The sequence below is a fragment of the Pyrus communis genome, chromosome 14, assembly GCF_041283825.1.
Source record: "Pyrus communis isolate YQ-2024b chromosome 14, ASM4128382v1, whole genome shotgun sequence".
NCBI lineage: Eukaryota > Viridiplantae > Streptophyta > Magnoliopsida > Rosales > Rosaceae > Pyrus > Pyrus communis.
Genome location: NC_142578.1, coordinates 21,578,848 through 21,597,402, shown reverse-complemented (window position 1 = coordinate 21,597,402; position 18,555 = coordinate 21,578,848). Strand labels below are relative to the sequence as shown.

Sequence of the window (18,555 nt, the reverse complement as noted above, 5' to 3'; positions counted from 1 at the left end):
ACCAGAAAGAGGCTGTCGGTCTGTCTATTTGCAGCAAGGGAGAGTAACTCCTCGCGCCTGTTTTTTAGTAGTGTGAAATTTGAAAGATTTCAAATTTTGGGAAATTTTCGAAAATTTTCTAGTCCCGCCTTCTAATTTTTATTTATTTATTTTAAACAGTGTGCGTAATTGCACCACATTTAATATCCGTGGTAAATAAAAAATTGCGGTGTGATTACTAACAATATTGACCACGATTAATACCTGCAGTGGTTTAATATTTTGACATGTTGATTAAGACCGTGGTAGTAAATTATTTTATTATAACGGGCCATTACTTGCTTGTTGTAAAGCATTGTTATCCACAACATGTTGACTAAGTCTGTGGTAAATGGTCACTTTTTATAACGGGCACATAATGTTCATGGTAAATGAGCTATTTTTTTGTAGTGATTCTTCTCTTGCATGAGATCATGGGCAATTTTGACTGGATTTCGCCTCCGTCCGTGGATATGTGCGAATTTGGTTCCAACACACCTCATCACCCACCTCTCCCTCTCCCTCTCCCTCTCCTAAGACCTACTCCAACCATGGTCTATTTGTCAAATTTCCCCCCAAAATTTTCCCCCCAAACACCACCCAACCCAAGCTAAAACATTGAGTTAAAAGCCAAATGCTAAAGTTGGGCTAAATTCCCCCACCATCCGCATGGACTCGCTTGAAATTGGGCCACTCTCGGCCCACCCACTCATGGATGCGCCCCACGGGCTTGCTTCAAATCTGCTCTCGACAGAGTGGGGGCCCACTGTCAGGGCCTTGTCGGCCACTTCCCCCGAGCCTAATGGCTCTTTTTCCCATCCAACGACCATCATTTAAGGACTGTTGGTTGATCCAACAGTCCAGATTCAAATTTCATTTTTAAAAAATATGTTATTTTAAAATACATTGAATCCAACGGTTGAGATCGAATATAATCAAATCCAATGGTGAAAAAAAAGATCTAACGGCCCAAATTTGAATCCAAAGGCTAAAATAATTAAAAAAAAAATTATTTAACTCAAAATTCACCCAAAAACTCTATAAATACCTATGTATTTGTTCAAATACCCACACAAAACTCAATTTTCTTCTACAATTCTTCCAATTTATCTTTCTACCATTTCTTTCCATTTCCAAATTGTTCAACAGGGCAAGAGAGCATATTAGAGGTCGTAACTGGACGTGTGAGGAAGATGTTGCTTTATGCTTGGCATTGGTTTCTGTTAGCGAAGATGGTGCAGTTGGCACAAATCAAAATAAAAAAGTTTTGTGGGATAAAATCATTGCAAAGTTTCAAGAAAACTGCAACGGCGTCGGGCGGGATGGTGGTGGTGTTTATGATCGGCGGAAGACTATCAACAAAGCACGCACTTTATGGAATGGAAGCTTGGAGAGAGCCGTGGTTGGCATGCCTAGTGGAAGGAGCGCCATAGAAATTGTGAGTTTTGTTCTTGATATTTTATTTGCCATGTACATAGTATTAGTTTGCAACTAATTATTTTTATGTATTTTTTGCATAGGGTGACAAAGCAATGGAAATTTACAAGACAAGAGTAACACCAAAAAATCAAGTTTTTAAGTTGCAACATGCTTGGGACGTCCTCAAGGATTGTCCGAGGTGGGGAACCGATGCGGACCAACAATGGGGAAAATTATTTCAACGTGAAACTGCACAGACAAATGCCGGAGATGAAGGTGTCGATGAAATGACCCCATCTCCTTCTTTTGCAAGGCCCCAAGGAAAAGATAAGAAAAGGGAAGCAAAGAGAAAAAGGAAGTCCCAAAATCCGATGAGTGGACACTTTGCTACAAGAATTGCAAAATTGAAAGAAACCCATAGCACTTGCCAAGAAGAAACAGCCTGAATGCGTTTGCAAATGGAGGAAATCTCAAATAGGGAGCAAGATATGTTTGAAATTAATTTGATGATGGAAGACCTTAGCAAATACACTCCAGAGAGGAAGAAGTCTTACGTGGTAAGCAAAAGGAAATTTTGCGAAAGTCTACCTCAAGGAGTATGTTTCAAGATGATAAATCCTCTAAACCCTATATCCCAATTCAATCACGAAGTCCATCACCAAGTGATGATGGTGGATATGATTATCAAGTTTATGTAGTGTATGAATTATGTGCTTTATTAATAGTCGTTTGTATTGAGTTTATGTAGTTTATTAATTATGTGGTTTATGAATTATCGGTTGTATTAAGTTTATGATTTTTCAATATTTATCGGAATTTAAATTTTGTTAGATTAAAATGTTCATAAAATTAATTTACGATAGTCAACATATATATATTTTTTAAAATTTAATTTAAGAAAAAAATTAGCCTAAGTTCATTCTTTAATAATCTCAGGCTAAAATTTTAGGTCAGAATGGTTAGAGCAGAAAAGTCATTTCTTGGCTAAAAGCTAAATTTTCTGGGCTACAAATTTTGGCTTTTAGCCCAACCATTGGAGATGGTCTAATTAATTTAAGGTTTTTTTTTATTTAATTGTGTAATTAACTAATTTTGTTTGTTGTAGGTTTGTAATTGAATTGGAAGAAAATTAAAGCAAACGTATGTATTCGTCTCTCAATTTAACATTTGGAAAAAAAATTTAATTTATATAATTTTGGTAACATGTATGTTGAAATTGTGGGTTATGTGACATTTTTGAGTTTGTGAATTATTGAAACATATGTAGCTTAGGTGAATTTAATTTTTCCAGGATTAGATTAGGAAATGATGGTGTGATATTTATTGAAATTTCATAACTGTTTGAGCAAGTATGCATTTCTGTGGTCTAACTGATTCATGAATTTTCCAGGTTAGACAGTTCAGAACTAGCATGTGCTTAAGGTTTGCGGTGAACCGTGGCTAAGTTTTGGTCGTGGAAAATATGTTGTATCCCCCCTAATATTCTTCAAGTGCTACGTCGTGCACTTGGGGAACTCTAGGGAGATGTTGCCGAATATTTTATAATTGACAATAGTAGCGTGAACCGCAAAGCACAACACAGAAAGTGCAATTTCAAAGGATGGATAAAGTTGTAGAATAGAAGTTGTGATGAATATTTGAATGGGATTGACACATTTATTAGATTTGAAAGCAACCATGTGCATTTTGTTTGAGGGAAAATGTAAATAGTTTTTTCTTCAAGAAACTTGTAAGTGGTTCAATTGTTATACATAAACAAGGAGGTCATGTTGTTCAAGTTTCATTGGTATTATACAAACCCAGACAACCTATGCGGTGTCATTCAAGATAATTTTTTGTTATCTGTCAACACAAACACCTGATGGTTACTTTAAGAATGATCTCTACATTCTCACAAGTACGGCGAAACAACTATTCTACCTCGATGATCCAAAGGCCGAGGTGGTTGAAAAGTAGTCCAATTCATAAAACATATAAATTTTTGGGACTTGTCAGGACCGCAATAGGATAACGATGAGGATATACCAATGATGATCAAAATGTTTACCAAGAAGATTCATATGCAACCACTCGAAACCTTCTCGGAGTGCTAATAAGCAACCACCTCGTACAACCACCATTCCAAATGTCAAGTGTCCCTTCCCAATTGAAATAGGTGCAATATCTATTGACTTGAGGCCCCTATTACCAATTACTTCAAATGTCGTCCTTGACCACAGCAGTGATGTCTCAAGTATTGAAAGCGATTCAGACGATAATGCACCAGACGAGTATATTGACAATGATTGAATTTCGTTTGTAAATTCAATGTGGCAATATTATGTGCAATTAATCCATAATATTCTATTAATTTGGTTTTAGTTCGCAATTTAAATTATCTGAATCAAGTATTCTATTAATCTAATTTTAGCTTGTAATTTAACTTTTATGAAAAGTTATAACGATTACGACCAACGGGCTATGGCAAATTTCGTCGGGCAAAACTCCTTACCTACGGACACACAAGTTTTGTTGGGTAAAGGTGTACATTATGATTTAGGGTTTAGCGTTCAAGTTATACAGTTCGTTGGGCAAAGTTATAGTGTATATGTATTTGTTAGGACCCTATATTATATATATGTTGTTTTATTTGTACTTGGACTTGCAAGCTAGGCAGTGGTGGACGTGTAGAGTAGAGATGCTTGGGGACTAGATAAGATCTCCTATAGTTTGATACCTGCACTTCTGAGTAAGTTATTCATAGCTTGAGGTGGCTTAAGTGCTTCATGCAAATTAGTAGGATGTGTAAATCCAGCAAGCTTGGAGGTGGAGACCTACACAAAACGTGGCAACATTTGTTCAATGATGTTACTAGTTAATTGAAACATTTCAGTTGGGATTAGATATACCATGGTTTCACGTAGTATTTTATTACTATCTTCTTACTTCGTCGTTGAGTTAGCTGCCTTAGTGAACTATAAATAGGTGCAGCAGCCACACTTTACAAATAAATAAAAGAATGAGAGTAGTTGTCCAGCTTTACGTTGGAATGGAAAGTTGAGAAGAAATAATAGAGAGGGAGACAAGAGTGGATGAAATACATGGCGTTAGAAGTGATCAAGGAGCTTGTTATAGTACATGGAGCTTAGCTAATATGTAAGTGACGTGGATCTTCATTTTAGTTTTGGAATTGAAGTAGGGGGTTTCTCAGGGAACTTATCACTATTGGAGTGTTTGTCTTGTTTAAGCATTGTGAAATATTTGTTATACTTAATATATTTGTACTTGATATAATTGTTTATATTGGAACTCTGATATATTATTGTTATTTTTGATAATGCGGATATCTTGATAACGTTGTGCATATATCATTTCATATTGGAGTGTATGGATTATATTAGCTTATTCGAGCTTGGGCTATGGAAATGGAAATATTTTTTGTTTGCTTGAGTTCAACTCTTGTAGGAACTAACAAGGGTGGTAAAGGTGAAATTATAGGAGTGATATGAAGTAGTTGGGACTCTGGCGAACGAGAGAAGAACAAGATGACTAACAAAAAGGATCTGGGATGATTAAGTTACGAGGGTTGGTTTGTATAATAAAGCTTCCAGACCATTGCTGCAATTATCCTTGATAAGACTTATGTCCTTAATTGTCACATCCCGGCCCGGGACGGATCACTTTCCGGGCCCACTCCACCACCGTAGCACGATATTGTCCGCTTTGGGCTTACCATTCCCTCACGGTTTTGTTTTTGGGAACTCACGAGCAACTTCCCAGTGGGTCACCCATCATGGGATTGCTCTAGCCCCCTTCTCGCTTAACTTCAGAGTTCCCACGGAACCCGAAGTCAGTGAGCTCCCAAAAGGCCTCGTGCTAGGTAGAGATGAGAATATACATTTAAGGATCACTCCCTTGGGCGATGTGGGATGTTACAATCCACCCCCCTTAGGGGCCCGACGTCCTTGTCGGCACACCACGGCCAGGGTTAGGCTCTGATACCAAATTGTCACATCCCGGCCCGGGGCGGATCACTTCCCGGGCCCACTCCACCACCATAGCACGATATTGTCCGCTTTGGGCTTACCATTCCCTCACGGTTTTGTTTTTGGGAACTCACGAGCAACTTCCCAGTGGGTCACCCATCATGGGATTGCTCTAGCCCCCTTCTCGCTTAACTTCGGAGTTCCCACGGAACCCGAAGCCAGTGAGCTCCCAAAAGGTCTCGTGCTAGATAGAGATGGGAATATACATTTAAGGATCACTCCCCTGGGCGATGTGGGATGTTACATTAATGATTTGTGGTTTCGCTTACTTTGCACATTTTAGGCTTGCATGTTTAGTACAAGATTAATGAATGGTAGACCAGCTTAGGTTGTGTTGGACAAGAAAAATTTTATTTTATTTTTGTACACTTGTAAGGTTTTTTTAAGGATTACTTTTATGAGAAAAGTTCATTTTTGTTTTTATTTGGTTTTTATTCGCGTATCACGAAATGTTATTTTTCACCGAGCCCAGGTCTATGGTGTGATAGAATATTTTCGTCAGACAAAGGTGAATGACATTTTTGCATATTCAATTCTTTCAATGGTTATCGCATTCAACGATCTAGTGACAAATGTGTGTGAAATAGTATGAGATCACATACGCAAAAAAATCACCAAAAACAAAGTCTTAGGGATTAGGTAATGCTACGAAAGATTCAATGATTACAAATGTATCATCACGATTTAACAATTTTTTTACCTCCTATTTTTATGTTTTTTTTAAACAATTGCACTCCTTGACTCTAGAAGAATACAAATGTACGGACCCGATCATCAATATTAAATATTTACACTAGTAGTTACCCAATCATTAATTGTAAATATCTACACTAGTAGTTACCAAAATCTTAAGTTCTACTTAATAGAAATACAGAATAAACTTTTAGTGTTTGTTGAATATATTGTTTTGATGGGATACGTAAACTACAAAACTAGTTTTTACGATCCAACCGTCAAACTTGTTTAAAATAAATAAGTAAATTAGAAAAAATTGAATTTATTGTGTTTGGCCAATGAAATGTACCATTTTTGCGGGGCAAACTTACCTAATTTCATTAGTCAAACTTTCAAATTCACCCCATTTTTTCCCCAAAAAATCAAAAATTTCTTCTAATTAAAGGTTTGCCCGACAAAACAATGTAAAATTCATCGGCCAAAGTTATTTTTCCACCATTTTTTTCAGCCAAAAAATTAATTGCGCAGTCATTTTTGTTTATCCTTTGCTCGATGAACTAGACCGTCAGGCAAACTTTATTGATACACGTGTCATATTTTAAAATATTTGCCTGATCCTTGAATAAGGCCGAGAGCCTCTTCTTTCTTGTGCTAGAGAGATTTTTCGATGTGATCGGTATACGGGATGGTATACTACGTGTCACTAAACAAATGGTGGGATATGTGTTCTAAAAAGTTAATAACTTAAAAAATAAAATTTCTCATCATTCATATTAAAACACGAGATGTACAACTTGTCTTCCTATCATAATTAAAAATTTCTTCTCATGCTACAGTTTCGAGGCTCTCTCTCCAAAATCCCCTCCCCCTGCAAACTCTCCTCCCTCGCAGTTCTCTCACTCGCCATTTTTCTCACCTCTCTCTCTCTCACTCTCTCACTCTCACAAAAGTATGATATACCCCATTAAAATTTTTTTTATATTGAAAATTTTATACTACGAAATAATATTGAGAAGAAGATATTGTTCTTAAATACATCCTAGTAGTAACCTTGATACCTATTCAATATGCTACCTTGGAAAAATTTTCTTCGTTTTTTCTAAAGCGAAAACAACTAATATTACTACGCATATCCACGATTACAACTGAAGTCAAGACAATAAAAGTAAAAGCCTGCCTAGCCATAGGAGGAGGGGTATCATCCGTCCCATTGATAATGTGACCAATAGAATTGATGGTATAAGCTATGAATTGGCTTCTTTAAGCATGCACATACTTTATTTTTAACATGAAAATTGTTAATTATTTTTGCCTTCAAGTGTTTGGTATTTAAGCAGTCACTTGACGTGTTATAAATAAGTGGAGAAACATAATAGTATATCATTTTCTTGTATTATGACACGTTAAATACCTCTTGAATACCCATCACTTGAAACAAAAATATCTCTGCAAAGTGTAAACGTGAGTTTCAATTGGCCCAATATGTCAATTTTATCATTATGTACAACCTTATGTTTAAAATCACAATCAACTTAAACTTGACTCTGGTTGACGTTGGAATTGGAATCGTATTTTAAAGTTTAGAAGTTGTTATACTATTTTTTCGTTTATTTTTATAAAAGGTACCAGTGCAATGCATTCACTAATGCAATGATGTTTTTATTACGAAGATATTTTATGTTGCAAAACAACTCATGTGTGGTTAACGCACAAAAACAAGACAAGGATAGAAACCCTCATGGTGGATTAGAGTTCGTTCATTTATTCTTTTTCGAAAAAACAAAACAAAAAAATGGTCATTTGTTTACATGCATGCATCCAGATACGTACGTTAATTTTTGTATGACTTAACATTTTTTAGTGCATACACATCTCATCCGAAAGCCAGTACATTTGCCTCCCATAAATCCCTCTTTTTTGCATGTAGTTGCACAATTGCTTGACCTGAAGCAAATTCCACGGTATTTATGGCTTGGAGACTCACAGATCTTCGACGACTTCTCATTCTTCGACGACTTCTCTTTTGTCTTCCCCTCAGCAACCATTGGACCCGTTCCTGCCAAAACATGTATCGCTATATCAATCCATAAAATCCTGGTTTTCTTTTTCATCACCGAGAGAATGAGTATTCGAACTCAAAACTTTTTTCAATGTATATAAATTTTATTTCATTGTTAGGCATAAAGATGAAGTTAAGATGAGGGAAGAGAAAGATACCAATAGTCACCAAAAGGAGAAGGAGGATGAAGACAGTCGAAAACAAACGCCCACAACGTTCCATCTTGATTTTGTGAGTGTGTGTGTATGGTTGTGCACGCGTGTGAAACAAATGAGATCAAGAGAGAGCTGTTGATTCAAAGAATTAACATTGAGGATCCTTATATAGAGTTGATATGAAAATGTAAGTGTATTTCCGTAATGGGCGTTCCTTGGCAAAAATAGAGAGCTTATGGAAAATTTCAGCTCCGATAGGTCAGAACAAAACCCTATTTTGGCTCATCATGTTTTGGCATCCTACATTTGAGGGGAGACAATGGCTCTAGTTCTCCTTAATTTGAAATATTGCTTTTTTAGGTTACAAAAATGGAGTTCAAGCTCCGAATCTTTAGCCAATTCCAAAATATGACCCTACTCACCCATACCACTAGATTAACAAAATTGAAATTGATATATTACTTTGTTGAAATGGTTCCTGCACTTTTCCTATCACAATTGTCTCTTTTTATTTTTTATTTTTGTCTCAAGCACATTTATTTGATTTTTATTTTACTCAGTTTGATATTAAAAAATGTTAGTCATACAAAAACTTTTGGTTCGGTTTTGGTTTCAATGGTTTGGAAACCAAATCAAACCGAATTAATTATATTAAATTAATATATATTAATTTTATTTATTTATTTATCTGTTTTGGATATTATTTTCTAAACCCAATTTATAAGTCCATGTTACCAAACTTTTAAGCCAAATCAATGTATTGGAAACCTTTAACAAACATAAACCTAACATCTTTCTCCCTCTTCTTTTCTTTCACCCCAGCTGCCTCACTATTCTGTCCCTATTCTTTCTTGTTCTTTTCTCCCTCTTCTTTCTTCATTTCTTGCTCACATATTCATCCTTCTCTCCCTCTTCTTTTTTATTCCCCAGCCGGATCTTCATTCTCGCACTCATCTGATCTCTCTCTCCCCGATAAAAATCTCCCAGCCTGCCAAGAATCCATGCTCGCCGGTAGTTATAACAACTCTTTGGTGTCCAGCTTTCAGAGGGTTAAGAGATATTTTGTTTGAAATTTGAACCCAAAATCTGTGCGATGATGTGAATGAAGTTTGTAATTTTCTCTCAGATTTGTATCTTTTGTAATACTCTGAATGAATTTTGTGATGGGTTTGTGGAACTTAAGATAGGGGCCGGACAAAAGAAATTCATTATGACTTTGGTTTTGGATTTGCAGGTAGTGCATGCAAAGTTGAGCACGCTAGCCCTCCACGTCCATCCTCCAAGGCCTCTTTACTTGGAGTAAAATTTGTTTTTGATTTATTAAACTTAATTATTGTACCTGGCTTTTTTATTCTTTGTACTAGTTGAGAAATATTTGTGTGGAGGTTTTTAATCAATTTTTTATTTTCGTTTTGGTCTTAGCTTGGTCTGTTGTGAAATCGCAGCTTTGTATTTTATTTTTTTGGGGTTTGTCTTTGAAGGTAAAAAAAATAAAAAATTGATCTGTATCTTTATATTTATATATATATATATTATATTTTTTTGTTTTAGTCTCTAAACTTGGTTTGTTGCTGTTGTTATTCCAAATGAATTAAACTGATTAGGTAAGGAGAAGAATAGCCTACTGATCAATTTCAGAATTAAAAAAAAAAAAAAAAATTTCATTAGAAAACCGAAATCGAAATGAAACCGAATCGAAAAAACTGAAACCGAAATTAAACCAAACCGAAAAAATTGAAACAATACTAAATTGAACCGAGCAGTATATTCGATTTGGTTTTGACAAAAAAACAAACCGATTGAAATTGAACCCACCCTTAAAGTTTGATACTAAACCCTTTTTTTATGGGTAAAGTTTATTTGGCCAAATTTAAATGTGGATTAATACATTAGACACTTAGTTTTTTGAGAATTAAAGAGAAATTTTTTAGTGTACCGGGAATGCAATCCGGTATACCAAGTGTAACAATACAGTTGGTCGTAATTTTTTTTTTTCAAGTTTCCAACCAATTATACTATTACACTTAGTGTGCCGAACTATATAACCAACACACTAGAAATCTCTCCAAAATTAAGCCCTCCTCTTGAAATGTATATTTCATGATTAGAATTCGCATTGTCATAATTAATTTGGTTGTTATATAACTTATATTTGCTTAGATCTATATTTCTAGGCCTTGTTGTGGCTATTAGCTCTTGGGTTAGGCTTGTTTGTTGGACTTGGACCTGCTCCTTATGAGGCAAGTTTTTGTTTGTAGCTTGGCCGTCTTAGCCTCTGTAGACCTAGCAAAATCTTAAGCAGTTCATTAACATATGATTAATACTTTATTACCCACTTCACCAAAAAAAAACTTCTGCCTGATCACTGAGCTTAGGTGTGACGAACCGTAGGACACAGAGGTTGACTTTTCCAAGATTAAGTTATTGAGGGGGTATTTTCCTCAAAAGTTTGGGTGTGATGGAGAGAATAGCAAGGTTGGAAGGAGAAGGGCCAGGCTAAAGTGAAGATAGCCCCCAAGAACGTAAGCAAGAAGATTTATGTGACTTGTGCCGAACTAGAAAAAGCTTTTAAAGAATAGACTATGGAGATGATGCCTTGAAGACGGGTCTAGTTTAGTTTGCGGAGGTTGTCATGGTATGGGCGACAAGTACTGTCGCTGTGAATTTAGACTACTTTCAGACAGCTTCTCTTTTGCTAGGGTGCAATATTGTTCGAACAATTTCAAAACACCCTCTTTTTTGGTGCTTTTAGGGGTTTCATCGGTCACATTTATATTGTGACCAATAAAATTGATGGTATAAGCTATGAAATTCTGTCAGCATGCATGTATTATTTATTTATTTATTTTTAATGTGAGAATTGTTAATTACATTTTACCTCCAAGTGGCAGTGTGGGACTAAATTTTTCAAGACCGAAGTAAGGCTGATTCGAATACAGTTACCTCAGAAATCTGATCTTGTACTTGCCAGCTCTGGGAATAGTTGTATTAAATGGAGGAGAGGTGTTATCATCACTCTACTCCAGAGCAATAGGTGGAGTCCTAAGCAACCTCACTGGATGATCAAGCTTGTTTCACAAAACATGCGATCTGATCTGGAGATAGACACAATTAGATCCTTTAAGTCTTGAAGTTCCTACAATCTAGGATTTGGCATGCGCCACAATTAATCACAACTCTTAAGAGGGTGCAATATTTACTCCTAGATATCCTCTACGGTTTCCCCAGCTTAGAACGAGGATTCTATCCTAAAAAGGTTTCTCTCCCCATGGTATAAATACACCCATCTAGGGTTCATCTTTGGCAATGCAATCTAAACACTTCAATTCTCACGCCCAATGCTTGAGTCTAAAATCATTCACCAACTTGATCGTCGAAAAACCTTTGGTCGGCACACCTCCCTGGTCCCAAGATTTATTGTTTGCAAGTTTCCCAAGTTTGTACTCACCTACCTCTCACGGCGGTGCACGAATGTGGTTCTAATAATTGGTGTTTTTATTGATAGGACAATTTTATTTCTATCGACCAGATCACTCTACCCTATGGAAGCTATGTCTAGAAGATCATTCTATGGTCAAGCCATAAACCTGAGCAAGGAAGATGCCTCTTTTATGGACAAGGTCTGGGAGGGCATACTGAAGATACGCGCGTCGGTGAAAAATCTTAGGAAGAATTACAAATCGAGGAATGGGAAAAACTCACCATGCTAGATGAAATGATGAGAATTGTTGAATATGCCACTGCATGCCTCGAAAACTCTACCGCTCAGGCTCATCTAAAGATAATTGGCCCAGATCTAGGCAGGCTGGCCTAGGAACTCATCGAAACTGCACGCTTGAAGAAGCTGCAGAACAACCTGGGTTTTCTACTACCCCGATATCCAGGAGGGAAGTTTCTCTTAACGACTACTGGGTAAGTAGACAACAGGATTACTTCAAAAATGCACATAAAGGAAGGAAGATTATGTGAGGAGAGCATCACCTAAGGAACCTTGTCACTAGGCCAGAAATTACCTATTCACCTCATAATGGTGCTCTTCTTATCAAGTTACAAATCTCTAATGCCATGGTAGGTAGGATTCTGATTGATAACGAGTTAGAAGGCAATATCCTATTCACGGGTGCGACTACAAGGATGTGCGTTCTCGAAAAAGTTAACTTCAGAAGATCCACTTTCCAAACCTTTAATGCAACTTTGCTCAACACTATGAAACAATATAGCACAAGGTACATGCAAAACTGTCTAAACATCTGATGACCTTTCATGTGATGGATAACCCATCCTCTTACAATGCTATCTTCGGTCGAGAATGGCTGCACATCATGGGCAAGGTTCATTTTGTAGAAAAAATCCTGCCTTGTTATCTAGGTATAGAGTTGAATAGCGAAAGGTCAAACACTAGAGAAACTGAAGAATCGATGCTGGGAAGAATGGCCCCTAATAGCGAAAGGTAGACCCTTGCATGCCATTCCAAGTGGCTTAAACAAAACAAGCACTAGCCGAACTAGACGTGGTCTGAGCGAAGACAAGTCCTTAGAGAACATTTCCTCACGCCCCATCATAGGCTTATCTTCAAAAGTGATCCCTAGTGTAATTTTTAAATCATATCATCTTTTATTTATTTGTTTATTTTTTATTTAATAGAACTACACCAGTGATTTGATTCTTTATCCCAGAGATATGTAGACAATTCTTTTCAGATTCAATCACACCCCTTTATCAACCAATCTTACTCTGATTATGAATAAAGAAGTTTGATCTTTCAATGTCCATTCGATCTTTCATTTTTGGTGATGCAACAAGTACTTTATTCATCCCAAACAAAGCATAAACTTTGAAAACTTCACACGAATGCAAGTCTAAAAAAGTTCAAAGTAACACTGTCAGATGAGCCTCTCTTAGCCTAGTTCGTCTTGAACGGTTAATAACTTGGGTTACTCAAACCATAATAAGCTTGGTAACGATTGGCGGGCTACAAGCATGGGCACATGGCGGCCTAACTTAGAAGCAATGCACTATCCGACCTCCATAAAGTCTATACAACCAGCTAAGTTGTGGTCATAATATTTAGATATGGGCTATATGTCATTTAATGGGAATAGTCACAAGGGCGATCTAGAAGTCATCTGATGGTGGCTTTGAACTTCAACCCCGAGTACGACTACTTCTATCCCGAACTAGCATACTAGGCCAACTATGTTCTGCAACATCGTATGTTAGCAGGTTCGAAGGAGGCATCCAGACTGGCAATCCCTAAAAGGAATTTTATTCTAATGGAGCTCTAATTTGTGAAAATGCTTTAGCCAAGCTAGCTAAGGTAGTCTAATCAGAAACAATCAGGTCCGATGCAAAGGGTCTAACAAAAGGATTCAAAAAGCGTTTCTGAACCATATGCTGACGAACAAGTTTCTAGAGAATTTTTGTTTAAGATTCATTGGAAACGGACATGCAATTCGGGTTGAAAGAGGCCACTCTCTTTAGCACCATGTTGCAAGTATTGAAACCCTTAACCCAAAAGAATTGGGGCAAGGCGTAAAGAAATCAACCCTTGTTTACAGGATATCATCAGGTACGATTTAAAGCTTTTAAATCTGATAATATGTTTTAATAAGTGCAGTAGCAAAAGTCTTCTTATAGGTTTGATGTTTAATTCTTAGTATTAGAGTAATGTGGTACTCCGGATATCTTGATGATGATGCTTTATGAATACTAAGTTGGGGAAGCGATGTTCCTTAAATGAATGTTGTTCTGTCCCAGGCCCACAAACTTACTTGTATTTCACTTTGCCACTTATTTCTCATATAAAGTTCGTTTACTTTAGAGAAGTTTTTCGGATTAAGATCCCCAATGAACAAGAGAAAGAACAAAGAAGAATTCATATTACGACAGAAAAAGTTTGAAATTATAGAAGGGACTAGCCCCTTCTCATAGCTAGACAAAACCTCAAAAGCTAATCTCCCTTTGTGATTTCCTTCCCTTTAAACAGGACGGAAAACTTTATAGGAGCATTAGATGCTGGATCATCTTTGGGTCAGATTATTCTTGCTTCACCTATAAGTCCGAGATCTTATTAAGTATATGTTGTGGAGGAGGAACATCCATGTACTTAATCTCGTCATAAATCTTGTAGACATTAGAACCTTTAGGGTGATGTCACTGGGCTAACTAGTAAGATACCCATGGTCATATCCCTTTTTGTACTTTTCCACGAGCAATATCTTATGGTCATCTTGGAGCATCGACATTTAAGAGAAATACATGTCGGTAAGTTACTAGAAATCCGTGATACGCTTATTCTTTCTTTGGTCAGTTTCCTGTCGAAAATGCTTAACCTCTAAATGAAGAGCCTTTTGCTCTATTGCCCAAACACCTCGCTCGAAAGCCAACACACCCTCGGATTCCTCTTTCAAGATAGCGAGAGCTTGACCCACCCTTACCTTGGCTTGTCTCTCCAGCCTCAGCTCCTCTCTTATCCTTGCGAGCTCTTTCTAATAATCCTTATCTTTAATTCCTTGATTGCAACAACGTCGACATATCGATGTATCTTTGCTTCATAAGCATCTTTCAAAGCTTGCTCATGTTCTTATGCACCTTTGACTGGGATAGCAATTGTTGTTTTGCCTTCACTTTCGCTGCAGTTTCTAGACCAATGATCCATTCAAGTTCTCAAATTTTTTTCGCTTGTCGAAATAGCGCCATCTCCGTCCACTGGTTAGCCTGATATACAAAAATTATGAACGAAGATAATCTCAACAACACATGTTAGCAAAAAGAAAAAATAGAAAGGAAAGTTACCTCATAACAGCTTTCATAGCATCGCATCAGGATTTCTTCAAGAGACGTACAAGCTTCTTTGTAGTCGGCATAGGCAATTGTAGCTCCAAGGAGAGCACGAACGAAGTCAGTATTTAGAAGTTCGTTGGTATCACTAGGAATGGCAATACGGCCAACCGAAGGCCGAATCACAAGAGGAGGACGCATTGTTTCTTCAAATCATGTTGAAACAATTGGCAAAGGGTTCTTTCAAGAAGAGCATAGACTAATACATAAGAATGAATGGTAACTTTGATTAACAAAGAATGAGGAGCCTGAAAAAATGTCAAATAAGCAAATTCAGGCTTAAGCTTGAGTGATGGAGGCAATTCTGGTCTGAAGGGTAGAGAAGATGAAGCTAAGGTTTGTTCACCAAAGAAAATAAGGCAGGCATCCTTGAGATTACGGAAGCAGGAGGAGCGGTGTGCCTCTTTCTCCTAAGAGGGGCCTCTTCCTCCTCCCCAAGACCTTCGAACATGGCATTTCTAATTAGCAATTGAGGTTATGGAGAGACAACCAATGGTTATGAAGATGAGTTGCTGGATTGCTTCCCACTTTTTCGAATCAGAAAACGAAGCAGCCTGTGACTTGGAAGAAAGGATATTTTTCTGGGCAATTCGGGCTTTGACTTACTTTGGCTCTATTATAAAGAGTTTTGAACAATAGTTGATGGGCAGTTCCTTTCCATAGTTAATAAAGTGTCCAAACAAGAGAAGCCACTTCTAATTACGATGCAAGATAAGAATTTGCATTGCTTAGTGAATCAATTCCAAACAACATACGTCGATTATGGAACAAAATTTGCACACTTCTATGAGCGGTGGTCGAGCGTAAATCCTGGTGAATGCAAGCAACCTGTAAAATATAAGATATCATTGTCATAGAAGCGACCCACTTCTACTCTCATATGGGTGACCAGTGATTAAGAATATTCTGCAATATTCCTCTTATTAGTTGATAAATTATCATTGTCATTAAATAATATAAATATACACCTTAAAACTTCTGTAGACAACACATTTCTTCCATCACATGAATGAGTATATTGTGTGTTAACTTTTTTTAATCATGCCCACCAGTTTGCCTATTGAACTTGGGCCATCGGATCTCCAATCACTAGTTTTCGCCCGGCTAATTCATTGGTTACGTTGGCTCACTAGTACAAAAACATACTTGTGTGATGGGACTTTGCACTATGGAGCAAATTACATTGTGCAAGGACATTTTGCACAACGTTGACAACAAATCGTCACGCAAGGACATTTTGCACAACGAGACTTTACGCGACAAAGGTAGTCATCCTGCAAAATTATTTTAAAAGACGAAAGTTCACATTCGTCGTGCAAAACTGTTTTGCGCGACGGCTACCTTCATTGAACTCAATCTCTGGCGGGTATTGTTTGGTTTGGAGTGCAGTGCATCTTTTTTGATGATGAAGTCTTTCTGTCGCACAAAGCTATTTTGCACAACAAAGTTGAACCATCATCGCACAAAATAGTTTTGCGCGACGACAGTCTTCGTCGCACAAAGTCAACGACTTTTTCCACATCACTGAAGCAGTTTGGGAAGCAGAAAATGCAAAACCCAGTTGCAGTAGGTTTTGGGCGTGTCTCCTTCTTTTGGGCGAATATAATGTGACCTTTTAAAAGTTTAGTTTAATAACATTTCTGCAGGCAGACAACTTTAATCACCTTTTTTAGACCTTAATGAATGGTTCCAAAACGAAATTACTTCTTTCTTAAGATTTTGTGGTATCCACTAGTGTAAATAATTTAAATTGAAGATCGAATTCGTTCATCGTATTCATATAAGGTTAAGGAGTGTAGCTGTAAAAAATCATCAAAATCGGAGTTAAAACTACCATTAAATCATGATTTTTTGTTTATAATCGTTGAAAATTTTTGTCCTGTTACTTGATCTTTGAATGTTTGTTTTTCATGATTTTTGGTGTATGCAATCTCGAAGTATATACAAACAAGTTTGACGTTTGGATCGTTGAAACTAGTTTCGTAGAATGTGTATCCCATCAAAACAATAGATTCACTAACACTTAAGAGTTTATTTATACTTTCATTAAGTATAACATAAGATTTTGTGGTAGCCACTAGTATAAATATTTTAAATTGATGATCAAGTTTATTCATTGTATTCATATAGGGTCAAGGAGTGTAACTGTAAAAAATCATCAAAATCAGAGTTAAAATAATTGCTAAATTGTGATTTTTCGTTTATAACCGTTGAAAAGTTTTGTCTCATTACTTGATCTTTGAATGTTTTTATTTTTTTTATTTTTTTTTTTGCGATTTTTGGCATATATGATCTCGAAGTATATAAAAACAAGTTTGACGGTTGGATCGTTGAAAGTAATTTCGCTGAATGCGTATCCCATCAAGTTGAATAGTGTGTGTATATATATATATTAAGTAGCTTTAAATTTATTTATTTTGTACGTATAATACTTAAGAAATTGAATAGTATTAGCCTTCGTCCTGACTGCACACAGCCAGCCTCCTCCTCATCCTCTCTCATAGCCTTCCTTATCGCATTTCGATCAGCCTTCAAGCCCCAATAGCTCTCCCATTATGACGAGGACTCCAATTCTAATTGCGTCAAGATTAAACATGAACTGGAGGACGACGACTTCGATTACATCATTATTAAGAATGAATTGGAGGACGACGACGCGGATGAGGTCCCGGAGACCAGGTCGGTCAATCGTGGACGTCGGTTCGTGGTCGAGGACGAGGGTGGCGATGGGGATTGGGCTAATATTATGTCAACGAGTGAGGATGAAAAGGTAGAAGAGTTGGAGGATGACGATATAGTTGGGAAGGCTTTGCAGAAGTGTGCCAAGATATTAGTGGATTTGAGAAAGAAGCTCCAAGGGTGTTCGGCTCTGGCGGTTTCTGATTGGTACGCCGAAGTGGAAGCTGCCCCTGTGAAGATTGTCAATCAGGTGCATTTTCTTACTTTTACTGAGCTTTTTATGGTATGAATGACATGGAGTTGGAAAGCTCTTACCTTTACTAATTCATAATTGGGCTAAAAAATTTGGTATTCCTTTGTTTCCATTGTAATTAGTGAAATAAGGAAAATTATAGGCCAATAGAATGTAGCTGTATAAAAGTATGGTTCTTTTATGTCATTGAGTATTACTTACGTGAAGGTTTTGTATTTCTTTTCAGTATGTGTTGAGAGGTCTTCATAAGCATAAAATTGGCTATTTTTTCTGTTGTTGTTGCTGGTGTTGTATCGTCTTTCAATTGGATTGGCAAGTGATGGTTACTGGTTATTTGTTGTAAGATGACATTATTGAGGCTTGTAGGTCTGAAGATTCTGATTTTCAACCTATTCTTAAGCCATATCAGTGGGATGGTGTTAACTTTCTTCT

General features: G+C 36.9%; 2 protein-coding genes across 2 annotated transcripts; one reads left to right on the top strand and one right to left on the bottom strand.

Annotated features, from left to right (window-relative positions):
• The first annotated feature begins 452 nt into the window (after positions 1–452).
• On the top strand, positions 453–1,883 carry LOC148691386 (uncharacterized). Its single transcript, XM_088684007.1, has 3 exons — positions 453–493; positions 1,168–1,456; positions 1,539–1,883. Exons 1-3 carry the CDS (start codon positions 453–455, stop codon positions 1,881–1,883), a joined length of 675 nt encoding a protein of 224 aa, XP_088540133.1.
• A 5,979-nt stretch (positions 1,884–7,862) lies between these two features.
• On the bottom strand, positions 7,863–8,484 carry LOC137711913 (defensin Ec-AMP-D1-like). The gene is made up of 2 exons (XM_088684584.1): positions 8,355–8,484; positions 7,863–8,193 (listed from the first exon to the last, which is right to left on the bottom strand). The coding sequence occupies exons 1-2, from the start codon at positions 8,416–8,418 to the stop codon at positions 7,985–7,987; spliced, it is 273 nt and encodes a 90-aa protein (XP_088540710.1). The 5' UTR covers positions 8,419–8,484; the 3' UTR covers positions 7,863–7,984.
• Positions 8,485–18,555: the final 10,071 nt, after the last annotated feature.

Bases quoted from the DNA above. Each gene is read 5' to 3' on its own strand.
- LOC148691386 (XM_088684007.1), top strand. From the start codon at position 453: ATGGGCAATTTTGACTGGATTTCGCCTCCGTCCGTGGATAT. The intron at 494-1,167 runs GTGCGAATTTGG...ATTGTTCAACAG, and splicing joins TCGCCTCCGTCCGTGGATAT to GGCAAGAGAGCATATTAGAG. The intron at 1,457-1,538 runs GTGAGTTTTGTT...TTTTTTGCATAG, and splicing joins GAAGGAGCGCCATAGAAATT to GGTGACAAAGCAATGGAAAT.
- LOC137711913 (XM_088684584.1), bottom strand. From the start codon at position 8,418: ATGGAACGTTGTGGGCGTTTGTTTTCGACTGTCTTCATCCTCCTTCTC. The intron at 8,194-8,354 runs GTATCTTTCTCT...ATGTTTTGGCAG, and splicing joins TCTCCTTTTGGTGACTATTG to GAACGGGTCCAATGGTTGCT.